Here is a 19,432-nt window from a genome sequence, read left to right as displayed (position 1 = left end):
TGGATTGGGAAGAGTATCGTGCTGCATAATAGTACATGTGTGTATAACTGTCATATATAGTAATGCATTTTAAAATCTAAATAATAAAAAGTAACGAAAATACAATTAAACCTTAGGAGAAGTGAATTGGGGTGGGTGTATCAGCGAGGAAGGCTATCATAACCAAGCCAAGATAGCCCGATGGTGAGCATCATTCTATCGTCACGCTATTCCTTATTTGCAATTTTTGTAGTCTTTGACTTCACCACCTCATTTAAAGAAATTGATGGCTTTTCCACTTTTAAAACAGTCTTTTTCGTAATTCCGCCACTACCAATGACAAGGTTTGATTTTTGTCGCTGCTTTTGAACTTGCTGATGAGCTGATTGTTGCTGCTGTTGTTGCTGTTGCTGTTGCTGTTGTTGTTGCTGTTGTTGTTGCTGTTGCTGTTGTTGTTGCTGTTGCTGTTGCTGCTGCATTTGTCTCTTTTTATTCATCATCTTGTTACTTATCTGTTGCTGCCTCGTCAAGCTTTGATACTTTATTTGTTGTTGTTGTGATTGCGCTTGTTGCTGGGGTATCATTAATGGTTGATTGATAAAATAGGGTAAAAATTCATCGTTCATGTACATCGTTGGTTGCTGTTGCATCGGGTACCCGAATCCAAGACCTGCGTTATAATCAAGGACGGAGCTTGCATCCGCCAAGTTGGGATTGATTTGACCTGTGGTCCAGTACTCACTATCAGGGTGTATGAGATTATAATTATAACCAATCCCTGACATATCTGATAAGTAAGGCTGTTGGTCGTACAAATTGAATGCTTGTGATGGCGCTTGCATCTGTTGCGAAGGAACTTTGAGAAACTGTGGAGTAGTGAGACCACCTGTAGTGCTAAGTTGAGATTGTTCCTGTTGTGCTGGTTTGAAGGTGGTTTGCAATTTGGCTGATAACGGAATGGGGTAGTTATTGGCGATAGTACCCGTCAGTTGTGGGTATGAGGAAAACTCGTCTCCTATGTTGTCTTGATTAGCTAGTGATAGCATCTTTGCACTTGATGTTGGCATGGCTTGAGGTAGTGGTGTTTTCAAAGGTTGTGTCTGCTCAATCAAGTATTCATCGTTGGATACAACTTGGTTCAGACTGGCATTCCCCACTTCCGTAGGTATGAATAGGCTTGGGTCAAAGAACTCATCACCATTGGTATCATCAAATATATTTGTTATCGATCCTCCTTGGTAATTGGAATCCAACGTGATATAGTTGTCATTATTATCTTGAGAAACAAAGTAATCCAAGGGAAAATCATCATCATCTTCTTCTTCTTCATCGTCATCACCATTTTCATTGTTTATTTCAGCCTCATCAATTGTGGACGTATTCAATACCTTCTTTGTATCCTGGTCAAACAGAGCTCGATTGGGTTTAGATCGAAATAAATGGCCTGTTCCATCTTTGAGGTATTTGGGTTCGGTTTTCCAATTGGTAGTAGTTGATGCATATTCTGGTGACGATTTCTGATCTAGTATGTTGCCATCGTCAGAAGTAGATGTTGCTGTAGTCGTACTGTTGGCAGTGTTCAAAGCACTTGTCCTCGTCAAGCTAGTGATTCCATCTTGTGTTTGGCTTTCAATATGCTTGGCCAACTGGGAGTATAAACTAGAATTTTCGTCATACTTGAAACTTATTGCTGGCTCTTTATGGGCAATCGTTGTTGGTTTCTGTCCAAGTTTTTCCTTCTTCAAATCCCTTTCCAAAGCATCAGCCATTAATTTATCATGGGGGACATTAAACCAAAAAAACACCTTTTGCTTCTTTTGCGTTCTCAAGCACGAGTTTTTAAATAAGAACTCAAGGAATTCTGATCTTGGTGGTTCCAATATAGCGTCAGTATTGCATTTTAAATTTCTTAAATCAGAAAATATCCCTTCTTCAAATTTCTTGCGATCAATAATTCTACGGCCAAAGTGCTCAAACTTGTAAACAATGCATCGCACAATATCTGTACCGGTTATGAAATATAAGTTGTTCCAGTAGACACAGCTTACAAATCCTTCGTCATGGTTTAAGTAATACCTTCGAATGACTTGATTTTCTTGCCAATTGGCCGGGGCTGTTGCAAGGAAAAATTTCAAATCGTCAATCAACCGTAATGAATCTTCAATATCCTTTGTGGCGGATTTGGCATATGACTTTGTTAGCGTAGTTGTGGACATGGTAATTGTTTAAAATGAGGGATCAATGGAGTTCGTATAAATTTGAGGTCGCGTCTGTCAGTCAAAAAAAAAGGGGGGATTGGAAGTTAACGATAGACGACAATAATAATATTGATGAAATGTAAGTGAAAGCTGTTTTTTAAATGAGTGAAAAGCAGTGGGTATTGTGTTGTTGTAATATTTGTTACTCTGTAACTTGTAGTAACTTGGCTACTAGTTAATTATGTATTTGGGATTGAGTTTTGAACAAAAAAAAGATTCTTTTTCCGTCTTCTTTTTTTTCTTTATTTTTATTTTTTTATTCGTATTCGTATTTGATTTTAATTTTAAATTTAATTTTTTATTTTTCTCCTTCACCCGTGTGTGTTAGTGTGTGTGTCTGTACCTTAAAATCAAAACAACCAAAACAAAAACAAAAAAGAATGGTCCAAAAAAATTTAGAATTCCAAAAATAGAACAATTCCTTTTCACGTGATTTAATATCTCTCATATTACAAAAGATTTTCACGTGACTTGTTGGCTTTTCTGTTCTTCACCAAAAATTGTAAAAAGAGGTTGTTGATGTTTCAATTGCAACATATGAGAAATGCTGATACAAATATATATTCTTTTTGAAACGAAGTTGTTGAAAGGTTCTGAAACAGTTTGGAGTGTATTGTGAAACACAGGTAATAGATTTTATCTATCTGAAACTATGAAACAAAAATTGATACCAAAAGTTGGGGGAATATATGTTGACTCTGGTAAATAATTGCCCTAGGTAGCTAAAAATTGTGAAACAAATATTTTCAAAAGAAGAAAAAGAAATCTATTAAAATGTAGAAAGTTTCATATCCTGTGTCATATATATATATAAGTAATCTTCTGGGCTAGGCTTTTACCCAAACAATTCTTGAGTAACAAAGAAAATACGAGGAGCTTTTTTGTAATAAAGTATAGATAAATAAACTTTTTTTTTTGTTTACTCAATTAGAAAGTAATCTAAAAAGAGGCGGAAAGATATGCCTTTAAACCTTGAGTCGAAATTTAACACGCAAAATGGATCAAGGAATCCTGAAAATCGTAAAACAAAAATTAAACAAAAATTAATAGCAACAAAGGACAATAGAAAACAAAATGTTTTTTTGTTTGTGACGAAGTTGCCTGTTGTGTTTTTGTATCCTAGACTTTTTGGTTTTCATTGCTATTGGTAAAAGAGTCTATAAAGAAAGAAAAAAAAATAAAACTCAAAGGTTCGAAAAAGTTCAGACTAAAGCATACAGTAGTATATTCAATGGACAACAACACAGTTGAGACAAAGTGCTTGCATCCAAAGTTTCATGTAATCTAAAAGGGTACACATGCAAAAATCTTTTTAGCCGTTTGTAGCTTTGGCTTAAACGGAAATAAGCCAAAAAAAAAGGAATGTGGTTGCACAGCATGTTGGAGTTGACCCTCAGATAATGTTTAGGGTTAAAATGTGTTGTCAGTTGATTCGTTGTTTGTTGGAGTAGCAGAAGATATTTATTATAAGCGTAACTCAATATGGTTATTATTATCATTATCTCTCTATATAAATAAATCTCAACCCCATGTTTGCTTCCCTAATTATATTCATTTCATAACATATGTTAGCCCTTAGAACTCCCTCAGATCGTTCATTAGCGTGACCTCAAAATACAATTGAATTCATCATGAATGACTTCTCTATAAGTCATCAATACACAAATAACACAAGTAGAATAAACCCCTAAACTATATAAATGACTAGGAGGTCAGACACCTTAACTCTTGAACATTAGTAATCCTCTCTATATAATATCCTGCATCATTCTAGGTTTGTCGCAAAACTATTTTGTACGCATATTTAATAAGTCGTGTACTTTGACAAGAACGTTAAAGAACCTTGTATTCCATATATCAACTCAGCACAAATATCCATTACACTCCTCATCACCTGTAGAAAAGTTATTATTGCCCATCATACAAATGAGTAAACCCAAGACATTTTCCTTAATCAAATCTGTTTAGCTGTGCTTTTACTTTTATTGTGCTACCAGTTTGGGCCAGAAGACTTTCACTGTTTACATTTCTATAATTTCACTTCCTTGTTTTGATTAGGTGTTGCTCGTTGTTTGTGGAAAAACACTAATTTCCCATTTGTGATATAAATGTCTTTGTTTATGCTTGTTTTGTGATGTTTTGGGTTTTTTTGTTATTGTTACCTCAACACTCCTTTGCCTTTTCTCCTTGTTAATTTATACATCAAAGAATAAGCTTTTGTGGAATTTATGTTTGTGTGATATGTTTTTATTAAACTTTTGGTTATAATTCACACACGCTACAGTTATCAGAAGTACAATAATATATTATTTTAGATGTAAAAATTAACACGAAATTATAATTGGAAATATGCATTAGAATGTAGAAGCAAACTTCGAAAATAATAGCCAATGTGGAAAAAGAAATGATATCTCCGTACAAGAAGTTAATAGAATGGATGGGGAAATCATTTTTGAGTTTTTTTAAAAGTTTCTCTCTCTCCCCAACTAATAAGAATCAGTCAAAGTCATTTTTAACAAATTTGGGGAGAAGAGAAAAGAGTATCACCTGGGAAATCCATAATTTCCTATCACTCCTCTCCTCATTTCTTAGTAAATAGACGTAAAAAGAAACAAAGAAAAAAAAAAAGTAAATAAAAATCCGCCAAAAGGATGGTGAGTTAGAATACTTTGTTTTTGTCATATTTGCTGACTTTTGTAGATATTTCTTCCAAGTTGAGTAAAATCCATAACGACTATTGAAAATGGGTAAACAGATGGCAATTTTGGGCAAGAGCAATAGAGAAACCTATAGAAGTGCCCACCCCAAATGCAAGACGATAAAAAAAAAAGAAACCACAAACAAACCAACAAAGTATATATACATATTGCCTAGCCTAGCAATTCACTTCAGATAAGATTTAGAGATTTGAGCTTTTTGTGGAAATATGCATGGAAGATGCCATGATGAATTTGTGCGTCATGTAACTAGGTAATTGGGTGCTTTACAAAAGTCATCTCTCATTGAAGCTTATCTAATGCAATCCTTATTGACTGTATTTGGGAGATTAACTCTTGATAAATCCCCCTTAGATGGGCTCAGCATCATAATAACAGAAGCCAACTTCTTCACGTTAATCATTGAAAAATAAAAGCGTAGACGCTCACTAAACATTAGAAGCATATTTAACTATAAACAACGCTAATAATGACACCAAAAGAAAAAAAACAAACTGGGCTGATCCTTGAAACAACTATGCTCATATCAGTCATCGTAATCACTCCAGTTTTTCTTTTGGCCACCAAACCATAAGTCATTAAAACTACCAACTTCAACGGCACCGCTATTGCCGCCACCTCCCCTGACGTCATCACCGCTCTTGCTCTCATCATATCCACTACTCTTGTCACTCTTGTCGCTCTTGTCACTGCGGCCACTAATTGCTTTACTATATTTGCTTCCAGCAACACCGCGGCTTTTGTTATCAGTACCATTAGCTGAACGGTTAGTGATCTTTAATGAATCATTCATATAACTGTGGATAGTCTTACCTTGCGCTCCATTATGATTCATGAATCCAGTCAAGCTCTTAGGAGTGCTGCCAACACCACCGCTCATGTAACTATTAAAACTACGTCCAGCATTTGAGCCATCGCTTGAAAACCCATCAAGCGAGTTGCGAGTTTTGTAATTGATCGACTTTTTCTGGGAGGTGGTGGATGAAAGATTACTCAAATTGTATTCACCGGTCCCAGTTGACGCACCATTGGCATTTGTGCGTGAGACTGAATGGCGTCTAAATGGAGGCACATATTTGCCATTATTTGTATGCTCTAAACTACTGCTTGTAGAAGTTTCATGAAATGGCTTGGAAAGTGATGATTTCACTTCCTTTTGATCGTTTGTTGAGCTATTGAAGTGACGGTTACCGTTAATTTGTCTTGCTCCATTGACGCCATCATGTCCATCCTTAACCTTGTCATTATAAATTGGAAAAACAGGACGGTCACTATCGCTAATGCTTCCAGTCTTTAAATGGTCTCCATTTGGGGCTACATTTTCTTTTCCTGCATCAGCCACATAATCATCTTCCAAGTGGAAAACTTCGTCGTCATTACTCAAGATTAAATCATCAATTTCCTCAGTCAAGGGTTCAACAAGTGGCGATTTCTGTGGTTGACGATTGGGTGAGCGAAGGAATGGCGGAATGTACTTGCCAGAATTCGATAAATGTGCTGACAACGAACCATTTTGAACGCTTGCCGTACTGTTGAAACTTGAGGAGTTTGGCTGCGGTAATGGAAGAAATGCAGAATTCAAATTAGCCGACAATCTTCTACCACCATTCCTATCAACCGAGCGAGGAAACTCATCGCGTTGACCTATACCCAGTTTACCATTGACGTAACCGTTATTGTTATTGTTATTGTTGTTGTTGTTGTTGTTGTTGTTGTTGTTGTTCAAGTGTGCAGTTTGGGCTGATGGTCTGTATCTCTGATTCGTTTTCCACGTTCTCTTTCTCCTCAACTGTGGTGGTCTCTTTTGATCAACCACATTTCCATTAACGTTCCAATTCTTGCTCTGATGAGAATTCTGATATTGATATTGATTGCTTCTCTTTTTATCCCCATATTTGTCCATGTAGTGTTTAAACACGGACTTTGGAGTGAAGTAATCTTCTCTGTTGAAATTGCCAAGCCTACTGTTTGTACTTTTATTCATCTGCGCATTCTGATTAAATGATGCAACTGTTAAAGGCTTCCTGGTGTTACGTATAAATTTGAAATCATGGGTATTGATTGGGATTGGCTTGGCACTTGTGTTGGTGGATAAAAGAGCGTCGGCTCTGTGGTTGTGGGGAATTTCATATCTCGAAAGTGGTGAACTGACTCGCTTGTCCCTTTCAGCAGAAGCAACCCCATCTACGAGTTTATCAGTCTTTGCCTCTGCAACCCCCAGATGTGACTGAGACTTGACGCCATCTTCATTTCGATAAGACAAATATTCATCGTCAAGGTCAACCTCATCCGATGCAACATCCTCCACATCTTCTCCTTCTTCTTGTTCATCATCGCCTTCATTGTAGTCATATTCGTACTCAAACTCATCATCAATTGTAAAAAACCTCAATGCGTCCAATTCTTTAGAAACGCTGTCCAAGTCACGATTCATTGGATCAATGGTCAAACAAAATCGCAACACTGAAAATAAATCCCCACTCATTGTCGAGAATATATCGAACAATGCTTCCCTGTTGCTGGCAAATTGCAAAAATCTCTTATCCGAATAATTGGCTACTTGGAAAGGGTTTTTGTGAAATACCAAAGTTAATAAAATGACACCAATTGACCATATGTCAATCATGGAAGCATCATATGACTCAATTTCATTATCAAACAATTCTGGCGCCATGTATCTCTCCGATCCAACATCAAATTCGTCCCTGTTCGAAATAATTCTTGTGGTAGTGGCCAAGCCCCAATCACACAACTTAATGCTCCAATCTTCGGCAATTAGGATGTTCTCCGGTTTCAAATCACGATGGTATACTCCTTTCGAATGACAGAAACCTACTGCATTAAGAATCTGTTGGAAAACGTCTTTAATATCTTGGGTGGTCACTGGACCATTCCCATTATGAATTGCTTCGTAAAGGTCACCTCTTGAGCAAAACTCCAATACTAGGCATGAATCAAAGTGATCATACAATTGCGAAATGTTTGGATGTTCGCCCAAAATTTTATGGATCTTGATTTCCTTTTGCGCCTCATTTAACAAACTATTGAATATAGTATTCTTATCATGCCTGTTGGGAGATCCAAATTGAGGTGATTTCAATCGTGCCGGGCTTGATGATGGCCTTGATTGGGTTTGACCCTTGGCATACCCTTTCTTATAATCAACAGGATATATAAACTTAACTGCAACTAATAAGTCATTCCTCTTGACATCTTTGGCAACAGAAACTAACCCATATGAGCCCTCACTGATGTCGCTAACTTTAATGTATCTGTTTCTCAATAGCTTACCTTTGTCATATTCTTCAAATTGCTCCATTAGAAAATTCGACTTTGGTGAAGGTATTGGCTATTCGGGAGTAAGCAACAGAAATGCTGTTATTAAATGCTGTGATGGAACTTGATAAAAAAAAATAATTAAGATAAAAACAAAACAAAAAATACGGGATAAAAAAGGATCAACAAATGGTCGTAAAACAGTAGGCGTTAAGGATTGTGTAATTAAGGTTGAATTTATATGTTTGGGCTAATAATCAACTGAACATAAATGTAATTGGTACAAGATGGTTTGTATTAAAAACTGTGAAAGTCAAAAAGAAAAGTAAAAAAAAAGTATGCAAAGTGTTTAAGTGACTGAGTTGAGTTGAGTTGAGTTGAGTTGGGTTGAGTTGTGATGTGGTGTCTTCACTTGTGAAACTTCAGTAGATGCTATTAGGGACAGGTGTGGAGTAAGTTGTTGATGTTTGAAGATTAGGTTTGAAAATAGGGGCAATTGGTTGAATCTAAGTTTGTGATTTGATCTGATGCGTTGGCTTTGTTGGATGAATGATGTAGCAGCTTTGGTGTATGTATGTAGTGTAGTTGTATATCTATGTAATTGATAGTAATGAACCAATATGTCAATTCAATGTGCGTTTATATGTGGTTTGCGGTGATGGACTGGAAGTGTAAATGAAAGGAAGACGCTATAACCGATGAATTGTTCTGCTTTTTTTGGACCTCTCTCTCTCTCAACAATTTTCTCTCTTTCTATGTATCTCTTTTGGCAAATGTATGACTCCTCAATGTCGTACCACAATAATATATGACATTAATGTACGACACTGATGATAAGAGAAAAATAAAATACAAGAAATAAACTGGGAGGGGTTTGAAAGGAAAGCAGCAAACTCATTTTCGAACATTCTAGAAGCAGAGGAGAACATTATTACTTACAACAGCACCTAAGAACACCTTAAAATGACTTCTATAAACTAATATCTAGAACATAAAAGCCAATCATCTCAACAGCAAACTTCCCAACAAAATTGCTGGGTATCTGCAGAGAATTTCTTTTTCTTGTTCTTTTTTTTGTTTGTATTTGGCATTTTGTTGGAATGGTTCTTCTGCAGCTTTGACAGTCACACGACTTCTTCTAAAAAGGGGAATGAAATTCTGTGGAGCCAAAACAGTGTAGAAGCCACAGTAGCAGTACATTCTTCACCAAACATATACACTGGATAGGTAATGAGTTTAAGATTGTCTATACATTGTCTATTAACTTTCGTACTTGCAGTCTAAAGTATAAATCTAATAGTTCTAAGCCAATGCCTTTCCAACTCTCTTCTTTTCGGCTTCTTCATCGTATTCTTTAGTTTCGTCATACTTATTCCATGTGTTATAACCCCAGTTATATGGTTGATAAAAGGTATCACGATCATAATGTTGCAATGGGTAACCATTTTGCAAGCGAGCCACTAAATCTGGATTCGATGTAAAGAATCTGCACCAAGCAACGAGAGTTCTATCATTATCGATATCACGAACCAACTCGGTAAACTTGGGTGCATTGTAAGTATAATTACCTGCTTTAATAAGTGACCCTTTCCAAATCTTGGATACAAAGTCATTGGACCCATGAATGTCTTCGGCACTGACATCAACAATACCAGAAACTCTTGGCTCGACTAAGGACACATAGGCCAACTCATTTCCGTCATCAGCACGTTTTTGCAATTCCTGAAGAATATAAGAATGGATTTCTGCTCCTTCCGGTTTACTAACCTGGAAAGTAGCCCATGGCGAAAATCTAATACCCAATCTGTTGGCACCAACTATGGGGATTAATTTATCAACAATGGCCAATAACAAACGAGCACGGTTTTCAATGGATCCTCCATACTCATCAGTTCTCTGATTACTAACAGGGTTCAAGAATTGACTCAACAAATATCCGTGAGCAGAGTGCAACTCAACATAATCAAACCCAGCAGCAAGAGCTTTTCTAGCTGCATTGGGAAAGTCTTCGTTGATCAATTGCTCAATTTCCAGTTTAGTCAATGCTCTCAATTCATGGCCACACGCTTTGGCACGCTTTTCCATCTCTTCACTGTCGTAGAGTGCAGAAGGGGCAACAAATGGCAATCCTCTTTTCTTTAACTCTTCTGGAAATGCAGTACGTCCCAAATGCCACAATTGAACACTAGAAAAAGATCCTTGCTCTCTAATTGCTTGAGTGATCTTTTTCCAAGCCTTAGCTTGGGTATCATTCCAAAGCCCTGGAGTGTGAGGTAATCCAATCCCACCTTCGCTGACATATGTAGCTTCTGTAATGAGCAAAGTTCCTGGTGCTTGTGCTCGGTCTCTGTAGTACTCCAATTGCAAATCTGTGGGCACATTGTCCTCAGTTGCTCTAAGTCTAGTAGTTGGTGCATGAGCAATACGCTGAGAAAGTGTATTAGCACCGAGCTTAATTGGTTGGAATAGTTTGGTTTCGCCTAAAGCGTCAATTTTAACAATATTTGAGTTGTCTGTCATGGTTGTAAGTCCGAGTATGCGTGTGTTGTAAAGTATATATGAGCCATCGTCAATTCCACCAGCGGGAAATTTCGAGCTCTATTTATAACAGCCCACTCTGATGCCATGCAGCAAATAATGCATAACCAAATACTTTTTCCGATGCCTTGTGGTTTTGCGATATCTTCCCATTTGTCAGCACAGCTTTGTCATCCACCTTTAGTATTTATGACGTCAAAGGTAGTTTAGTTATGTTGAGGGTCGGACTTTCACGAGACTGGCAACATCACCTCAACCGTTGTATAGATCACGTCATGGCTTTGTTATTCCACTATCTTCTATTATCAGGATCATAACCAATTGACTTTTCCGCAAAAATGACACAAACAACCATACGTCAAAATTTGTCAGCACCACAACAACAACAGCTTAACAATATCAGCGTTTCAACCGCGATGTTTTGTTTTTCCACGGATATCACCACTAGTGTGGTAATGTAAATTCCAAATACCTCAGATTACAAATCATATAGGCATACCTATGTAGTTCAAGAGGGTTGCACAACCAATTTCTATTCAGTACTGCATATTATCCAAAAACGAGAAAACTGTGTGTATGTGTGTATAGAATGTTTTCAAAAGCATCAAAAAGCAAAAAGAGAAAGAAACAATTTTGCCATTTGAGATTTTGCAACACAAGAAACAGATCTAGTTAGTGAATAGCGTTGAATAATCACACTCAAGCCCCCAAAACACTTTCCCTCACCTTGCATTCAATTACCTATCTCAATGGACGATCAAGTACCCACATTTCTCGCAGTCACAGGTGTCGAAGATGAATCTGTTGCAACACAGTTCTTAGAAGTGGCTGGTGGCGATCTCGAATTAGCCGTGACATTGTATATGGAATCTGGACAACACGGAGGAAGCAGTAACAATCAAGGAAATAGAAACAATAGGAGCAGTCATGACATTGATGACGAAGCCTACGCCAAACAACTACAAGAACAAGCATACGGTGGCAATGATGTGCGTGAAGCAGATGCAAATGTGCATCGACATGAGACTTTAGTCGACTCTTTTCCAGGATTTGGAGGTGGCATTATGAGCCAAATGCCTCGTCCACCTGATATATTTGGTCAAAGACAAGAGGGCATATTTCATCAAGGCTTTGATTTTAACAACAGAAATATCAACTCATACAATGCATATGATGATGATGATGATGATGACGACGACATTGACGAGGATTATACAGATGCACAATATGGAGGTAACACAGTAGAGATTTTAGATTCTGACGAAGAGGGTAATGAAGATATTGAGGAAATTGTTAGAAGCCATAGCGGAGCTGCTGGTCGAAGGAGGCGACTTAGACAGAATCGCGATTCCGAATTAACTTCAACCCAGAGAAGACTAGCCAATTTATTCAGACCACCTTTTGATATCATAAGCATTATGACATTAGACCAAGCTAGAGCAAAAGCCAAGGAAGAAAATAAATGGATTTTGATTAATATACAAGACTCGTCAGAATTTCAATCTCAAGTGTTTAATCGTGATTTTTGGTCCAATTCAAGAATCAAGCAAGTGGTTAAGGAAAGTTTCATCTTTTTGCAGTACCAATGTGATTCATTTGATGGTGAATCGTATGTAAACTTTTATCATGTGGATGGGTTCCCGCATTTGGGAATCTTGGATCCTCTTACGGGCGAACGTGTACGTAAATGGAAAGACGGGGAAGTGCCAGATGTACAAACGTGGTTAGATGAAGTATTTGATTTCTTGGATAAGTTTTCATTGCATCCAGACTCAAACAATCCTCTAGTACAACACGAAACAAGAATTGATCCGGAAAGCTTGAGCGAGGAGCAACAAATTGAATTGGCCATGAAACAAAGTGTGTTGGATAATGGCAAGAGTGGAAAAACTTATGACGATGCTATAAATTTGGACAGTGACGACGATGAAGAGGCAAATACATTGCCTCCACCCACTGCTCAAACTGAGGAAGATGTATTTGATTCAATAAAGCCAATAGAGCACAAGGAGCCAGCAGAACAGCCAACGACAAGAGTTCAAATACGTTTCCCCAATGGTAAAAGACTTGTTCGGAAATTACTTCTTGATGATACCGTGGTGGTATTATTCCAATGGTTAAAATCTGTTCTTCAGCAGAATCCAGAAGATTACGGTTTGGGTCCAGAGGATAGATTTACTCTTTCAAACAGTTCAAATAAGTCTTTTAAATTCATTGAGAATTTAGATGAGACAATTGAAGAAGCTAATTTGAAAAATGCTAGTATCTTGTTGGAAAAGGATTAGTCTATATATATATATATATATATATATATAATATGTATAGCAAAGTAGAGCAAAAATTATCCTTGGCTTATTTATAGTTTGGGGAAATTTTCCAATGGAGGTAACTCCAACATTCTAAATTTGGATGCATTAGGGTCATGACTGCCCAATACATTTTTGTAAACTTTTCGTTCTTCTAATTCTGCTGGTGACATATCTTCTTCAACATCATATTCCTCTAAAATTACTTCATACTCGTCTTCGTCTTCATCATAATCATCGTTATCCTCTTCGGAATAGTCGTGTAGCGAGCGTTGATACACATTGTCATTTTCATCGGCTGTCGATCCTTGCCGTCTTTTTTCATTTTGGTGGCGTATCTTGCGTTTTATTAGCCGCAAATCATCGTCAATCTTTGATTGGTCAATAGCAATTGCATCATATTTAAACGCTTGTGAATATCTTCGCTTGATAGCAGCATGAGTATTTTCAACTAATCGACCATTACGTTGATCTTCTAGTCGTATCATTGATAATTCAATCTTGTTTTTCGGTTTTAATCGCGTATCCAACTCAACATAATTTGAATCATGATTAGTCTTTATCACTGCATCCAAGTCATCAGTATTGGTTATGTTGATTTTGTCATTTATCGTTTCCATTAGATATTGTGGAGATATAAGCGATCGATAATAATATCGGTCCAACAAATCTTCATTTCTTGATTCATTTAAATGATGATAGTCTTTGTAGAGCTGGTTTAATTGCGCTTGTGTGTCGTTAAGCAACTTGTTTTTCCATTGGGCCAATTTCGAATAATACTGTTTCCATACAATTGTCGAATTATTCTGGCAATTATTTCGTATCAACTTCAGTTGGTAGTCCTTTTCCAGACTTATACTCTTTAGCTCATCTCTATGTGGTTTGAAACTTTGGTTAAACAAAAATGGGAATGGTAATTTACTTAAATGGTGATGGGCATTGTCCAATTTCTTTGATATTTCTCGATTATCATATTTAAACGTATCATCAAAATCAAATGGACTTTGCAAATTGGAAAAAATCTCTCGCAATTCTTCTTCATATTCATCGATTGACTTAAGTAAATCTGGTTTATTAGGAATAGTTCCATTGTTCACCATGATTAGATCTTCAGTGTTGGTCATTATATTATTGATGGTTTCAATTTCAAAATTGTAAATCTTTAGCCAGCTCTTGTCATTAGCGTTGGCTAATTTAATCAGACTATTTAGTTTCTCCAACATGACATTTATTCGACAAAGACGTTTGTTGAGGTAGTCTTTGGATAAAGTTTTAAACTCATTGGTAATCTCCTCCTGATACTGGTTCAACTGTTCGAGCGACATCTGTTCTAAATCCAGTGTATTATTGTTATTTATAGGTCTGACATCTTCTACAAAACTTGCATTCCCACTTTCTTCATTGTCTGATGACTGACTTAGTGACATTTGTCTTGTATAATGCTATCTAGGGTAACAATATTTGTAATTCAATGCCGAAATGAGGTATAATTTTGGCGCTTTTTTAAAAAACAAAACAGTGTGTACTATATATTTAGTTGCAATTAAATTTTAAATTTTAAATTTCAAAAAAAAAAAAATATTGATTAACTATTACAATACACTCTCAACTCACAGTTACTTATTCTCTCTCTCTCTCTCTCTCTCTCACTAATGTCTAGTCTTTGACAAAAGGTAGTAAATTTGTTGTGAGCTACCATTTTCACTAAAAGTTCTTTTTGTTTTGTGCAAGGAAAGGGGAAAAGGTAGACGTTTTTTGATCATTATACACTACCACAACTACCAAACACACCTGTCAGTCAGCTAGTCAGTTAGCCAGTTTTGATAGACTAGAATGTAAGAAAAGAGTGATTTATCATACAAACAAATGTTCCTCCAATAACCGATAAGTTCATACATTCAACAAGTGGCAACATTATCGTCACCTCTTATTTTGCATACACATACAATAGCCCAAAAGCAAAAAATAACTCAAGCTTCGAGCAAAGACAAAGACAAGGACAAAGACAAGGACAAAGACTCCACGCTGAATAATCTTCCTCAATCATCTATCCTCAGCCCATTCATTTTCTTTCCTGATAGCAGCCTCTTCTTCCGGACTGAAATCATTAACAATATTAAAGGTCTTTCTCAACTCTTCAGGACTCTTATTTTTAATCATTTCAGCAACCATTTTACATCCACTATCCAATAATGGCTTAATGTTTAAATAATTGGCGGCCAAAATAATCTCATACAACATTTCTTGATCAACCTTCAAGTAATTTCTATCCCATTCTTCAACAGGTACTGATCTCTTGGCATCTTCATCTTCGTCATCTTGAAACACGGTATTCTTGTGGTGTTCACACCACTCCAATACTTTGGACAAGACATTTGCACGGACGTTTGGGGTGGGAATTTCAAAGTCCTCGGCCAATCCGTCGGGGTTCAAATCATTAATCATATTCTTGATCAAGATTGACTTTTCAGCAACTTTCTGTTCAACTGGAAATTTCTCATCATCGGATGATACGAGTATAACTTTAGGAGATGACATGGTTGATTAGTATAATTGTGGTGATTACCTGATGATAAAGAAGCGGGGGGAGGGTGAAAAGTAAGAAAGGAGACAAGTAGGCAAATATTCAATAGGGAATTGTTTTTAAAGTACACTTTTTTTTTCCCTTTCACTCACTTTTATTTGAAACTACTCCTTTACTATTGTACTGTACTATACTATACTTTCCTTGAAGACAATCAAAAAAAAGGGCAACTACAAGGTCAACGGATTTATCCACTTTATCAAATCGTTAATACCCTTTATTCTTCCTATATACACCAAAATTACACAATAATGAGCAATTTTGCTGGCTCACTGTAAAGGTAGGTGTTTTGCAATCACTCAAAATTTGAGTATATACCAGCACTAAAATTCTCTAGTTCATCTAAATTGTTCAACGTGTTTATGTATACATTCCCGCTAAGTTCGTGAGCACCATAGCCATTGCTTGCAAGGCCCTGCCCATTGTTGAAACTTTTGATCAAGCCCTCAAAGTCATCTTCTTCGTCCGGCCCAGCATCGTCATTATTTATCATAATACCGTTTTGGACCGATAATTGGGCTAGGAAACTGGCAAGCTTGTATGGCTTATTGTCCAACTCTATAATTTTGGATGACTGAAGTTGTTGGTTTTGTTGATCTGGCAATGTATCACTCATCATTAAGCTGTTTGAGGTGGTGGACAAGTTTGAAGAAAGGTTGGATGTAAGGGTATGCAAATTGGTGACTATCAACTGATTCAACAAGTCAAAAAAGTACAAGTTGTTATCAGACATAATTGAGCTAGTTTCGTTGATCAACTTTGTCAAGTTTGAGTCTGGAGCATCCAACTGATGTATTACATCCGAATTGGTATTCAATATAGTCTCCAACAAGTCGGGGTATTTAATAGGAAACAAGTTGTCCAAAACAAACTGCTTGTTATTAGTATTAATCTCTTCAATGATTTCAGTCAAAATAAGCTCAAAATCAATGACCCCCATCTCTGTCTTTGGACTAACATTTTCAAATTTCTCAATAACCAAATTCTCAATCAACGAGCTCAAATTGGCCCAACCTTTATTCAAGAGCCACCAACTGAGTGAAAGATAACTCTGTTCAATAATGTAATTCTCGTGTGGGTCAATGTCATTATTTGGGTTCTTTACTCCAGCCATAACTATTGCCGATTCCAAATACGACCTTCTTGCCAAAATGTTCATTTGCAATCTGCTAATCAACAACAATCCTGACAACGAATACATCAAAGTCAATGTCCTGGTAATTGTCTTGATCTTCAACAAGTTCCACAACTCACCTTTGCTCTTGTTCAAATATGCCGACAACTGCGATTGAGGGTTGTTGTTGTTATCCAAAAGATTAAGGTTATCTGCAGTCAACTCACTATTAGTGCCGCTTACAACTTTTTGCGGCTGGTTTTGTTGACCTTTTTTCAACCTCAATGCTTGTGTTATCAAATCAACCGGTAATGCATCGACTATTGGCTGTGCCAACACTGGGAGCAAGGCTAAAATCGTGTAATAACAATCTTGTTGTGTCAGGATGAACCGTTGTCTAATCTGTTGCTTAAACATAAACTCTTGTCGTAAAGCATTTTGGTAATTCCTAAACTTTTTAATTACAAACTCATTAACAAGTATATAGATGGAAAATGTGACTGCAGAAGTGATGAATATTCTTCTCTTGTTGCGGTTGAAAAACCCCGCCAAAGATGAAAAGATTGCCATCGCAGCGAGTATAAATTATCTATATTGGTTTAGTAATGTGGCTGGTTTGTGTTCCTACTGTATGCAGGGCTTGTACAACGATATTGCTTTGTTGTGAGTGCTTGTTCCTTTAATCAGATGTCCAGAGTGTTACCAAATTGTATTGCACTTTTTTCTTTTCCTTTTTTTTTCTTCTACCTCTCCCCGTTGTTGTTAGCTGTTGATAAAAAATTGGAGGGGACAACGCTACCACTAAAGCCACTGTGATTTTTTGTATTTTTACCGTGGCTTACACACGAAAAGTGGGGGCGAAAGTGGTGCTACCAAATTCAAATTATCCCAATATTAATCTCCTGAGTGCTAGGCAGAGCTCTTTTCACCAATACAGAACGACATAAAGATATCTGTATATTGTAGGCGTTCATTTAACCTAAATATATTTGACAGGTGTATTTATAAGTTTTGAGCAAATTTTGCAATAGAATTCGTGTAATTTCATGGCGACAAATTAGTACTCAAAACAATAAGAGATTAGTATCCAAGAAAGATTCCTCGTCTATTAAAACACAATGGCAGGAATATATATGGACATTTTAAGGAGGTTCTCAGTAAAACATCAAATGTTACAAACCCGCTGCACGTGTTTCTTACTATTTACGAACTAACTTATCACCCAATTAACCAACCTAAATGATATATACTTTCCATATTGAATGAAGTCGGAAAAGGCGCCATTTCAATGACGTTCCCCCGTGGGACTAGAGAAAAACATGAGCTATACCACAAAGCCACAGTCGTACCAAAAACATGTTTTCTTCCATCAACAATAAAGTTGAAAAGCCTGATAATATACGATTACAATGAGGGTTATGAACAAAAAAAGAAAACAAACCTCGCTTTGATTATACGACTAGTTAAGTATTTCTTTTTATTTAGTAGGTAAACAAACGACCCAAATTGATCAAAAATTGGCCAATTTGGAAACAATAGGGAGGTGAGAACGGAGTTATACTCATACCGGATTCACAGCAGTTTTAAAGATTAAACGCAATAATGGCGCCGAGCTTGTCTGTAGAAATGTTCTAATTAGAGCATAACTCCTTGTTTTACGATTCTCTGTACTTACTGCCAACTGCCTCGGCTTTCAAATACTCTGTCCTTCTAGAGCAGTTAGCACCTTGAAAAAATAGCATTAACACTCTCCTGAACATGCCAAGAAATTACTTCACATTAGGAACCTGAAATTGAAAAAAAGGCTTTCCACACACACACACACACACACACGTTTTTTGTCAAGTTTGCTATAAAATGCTTTTTGTATAGAGGTTTTGCTTTTGTGACAGTATGGCGACTATTTGCGTCCAATATTGCTTCCCAATTAGGCCCAATGATAATATGGTTTGATTAATTAAATCTTTCTTTTTCTTTCTGGTAGATGTTGTAGTAGCTAAACATTAAAAGTTTGGAATGTAGAAGCGAAGTTACGAGACCAAATAGATCCCTTGGAAATTGGAGTTTGGTCAACTTATTCAGCTTTTCGAGGCCATTACTCTGTGGGCACTAACTCGTAGAGTTGAGGAGGGAGCTTCCATGAGGCGAAAGCTGAGCTATTCTTTCCAACAGAAATAGACTCCACTTCTTAGGTACTATTTGTTAGCAAATAGAGTTGGAATTGCCAATGGTTTGGGGCCCACGTTGTTGTTTACAAAATGAAAAATATTAATTAATGTTCCGATAATAAACTTTTGTGGTTTTGTGTTCTCCCATCCTAAAATATCATCAAAAATGTTAACGAAAACAATAAAAGTCCCGGTTAATTTACCATTGTTTTAACTAGGACGGCATCAATGTTGTAGTACACTATTAGCAGACATACACACACTTTCACAATGGTTGGATGAAAATTTTCACACCTACAGAAAGGGATTGGCTACGACGGGGGGGAGAGGGAGAGATGCCGACACTATAAATACTGAGTCAAATTTCCAAACTGATTGTCCCATAACAAACATTCAATTACCTCACCGCTTTTCTTTTCCAACCTTTCAACTCCGCCCACCTTCAAGATCCAACACGATGCAATTCTTGACCCACTCAATTCTTTTGTTCCT

At 36.8% G+C, this 19,432-nt stretch overlaps 7 protein-coding genes across 7 annotated transcripts; 1 reads left to right on the top strand and 6 right to left on the bottom strand. All coding sequences in view use genetic code 12, as the record gives it.

Annotated features, from left to right (window-relative positions):
• Nucleotides 1-206: 206 nt before the first annotated feature.
• On the bottom strand, nt 207-2,195 carry CPH1 (homeodomain family transcription factor; the record flags this gene model as incomplete). Its single annotated transcript, XM_051816488.1, has 1 exon — nt 207-2,195. One exon carries the CDS (start codon nt 2,193-2,195, stop codon nt 207-209), a length of 1,989 nt encoding a protein of 662 aa, XP_051670128.1.
• Nucleotides 2,196-5,480: 3,285 nt separating this feature from the next.
• KSP1 (putative serine/threonine protein kinase) lies at nt 5,481-8,273 on the bottom strand (the record flags this gene model as incomplete). Its single annotated transcript, XM_051816487.1, has 1 exon — nt 5,481-8,273. The coding sequence occupies one exon, from the start codon at nt 8,271-8,273 to the stop codon at nt 5,481-5,483; it is 2,793 nt and encodes a 930-aa protein (XP_051670127.1).
• Nucleotides 8,274-9,532: 1,259 nt separating this feature from the next.
• CANMA_004230 (alkene reductase) lies at nt 9,533-10,750 on the bottom strand (the record flags this gene model as incomplete). The annotated part of the gene is made up of 1 exon (XM_051816486.1): nt 9,533-10,750. One exon carries the CDS (start codon nt 10,748-10,750, stop codon nt 9,533-9,535), a length of 1,218 nt encoding a protein of 405 aa, XP_051670126.1.
• Nucleotides 10,751-11,517: 767 nt separating this feature from the next.
• On the top strand, nt 11,518-13,053 carry CANMA_004229 (uncharacterized protein; the record flags this gene model as incomplete). Its single annotated transcript, XM_051816485.1, has 1 exon — nt 11,518-13,053. One exon carries the CDS (start codon nt 11,518-11,520, stop codon nt 13,051-13,053), a length of 1,536 nt encoding a protein of 511 aa, XP_051670125.1.
• A 71-nt stretch (nt 13,054-13,124) lies between these two features.
• On the bottom strand, nt 13,125-14,501 carry CANMA_004228 (uncharacterized protein; the record flags this gene model as incomplete). The annotated part of the gene is made up of 1 exon (XM_051816484.1): nt 13,125-14,501. One exon carries the CDS (start codon nt 14,499-14,501, stop codon nt 13,125-13,127), a length of 1,377 nt encoding a protein of 458 aa, XP_051670124.1.
• Nucleotides 14,502-15,117: 616 nt separating this feature from the next.
• On the bottom strand, nt 15,118-15,612 carry SKP1 (SCF ubiquitin ligase subunit; the record flags this gene model as incomplete). The annotated part of the gene is made up of 1 exon (XM_051816483.1): nt 15,118-15,612. The coding sequence occupies one exon, from the start codon at nt 15,610-15,612 to the stop codon at nt 15,118-15,120; it is 495 nt and encodes a 164-aa protein (XP_051670123.1).
• A 341-nt stretch (nt 15,613-15,953) lies between these two features.
• Nucleotides 15,954-17,342, bottom strand: PEX3 (Pex3p; the record flags this gene model as incomplete). The annotated part of the gene is made up of 1 exon (XM_051816482.1): nt 15,954-17,342. One exon carries the CDS (start codon nt 17,340-17,342, stop codon nt 15,954-15,956), a length of 1,389 nt encoding a protein of 462 aa, XP_051670122.1.
• Nucleotides 17,343-19,432: the final 2,090 nt, after the last annotated feature.

This window comes from Candida margitis (assembly GCF_024628925.1).
Source record: "Candida margitis strain CBS 14175 chromosome Unknown scaffold28, whole genome shotgun sequence".
NCBI lineage: Eukaryota > Fungi > Ascomycota > Pichiomycetes > Serinales > Debaryomycetaceae > Lodderomyces > Lodderomyces margitis.
The sequence above is the reverse complement of the archived record's forward strand: the minus strand, read 5'-3'. Positions and strand labels throughout refer to the sequence as shown.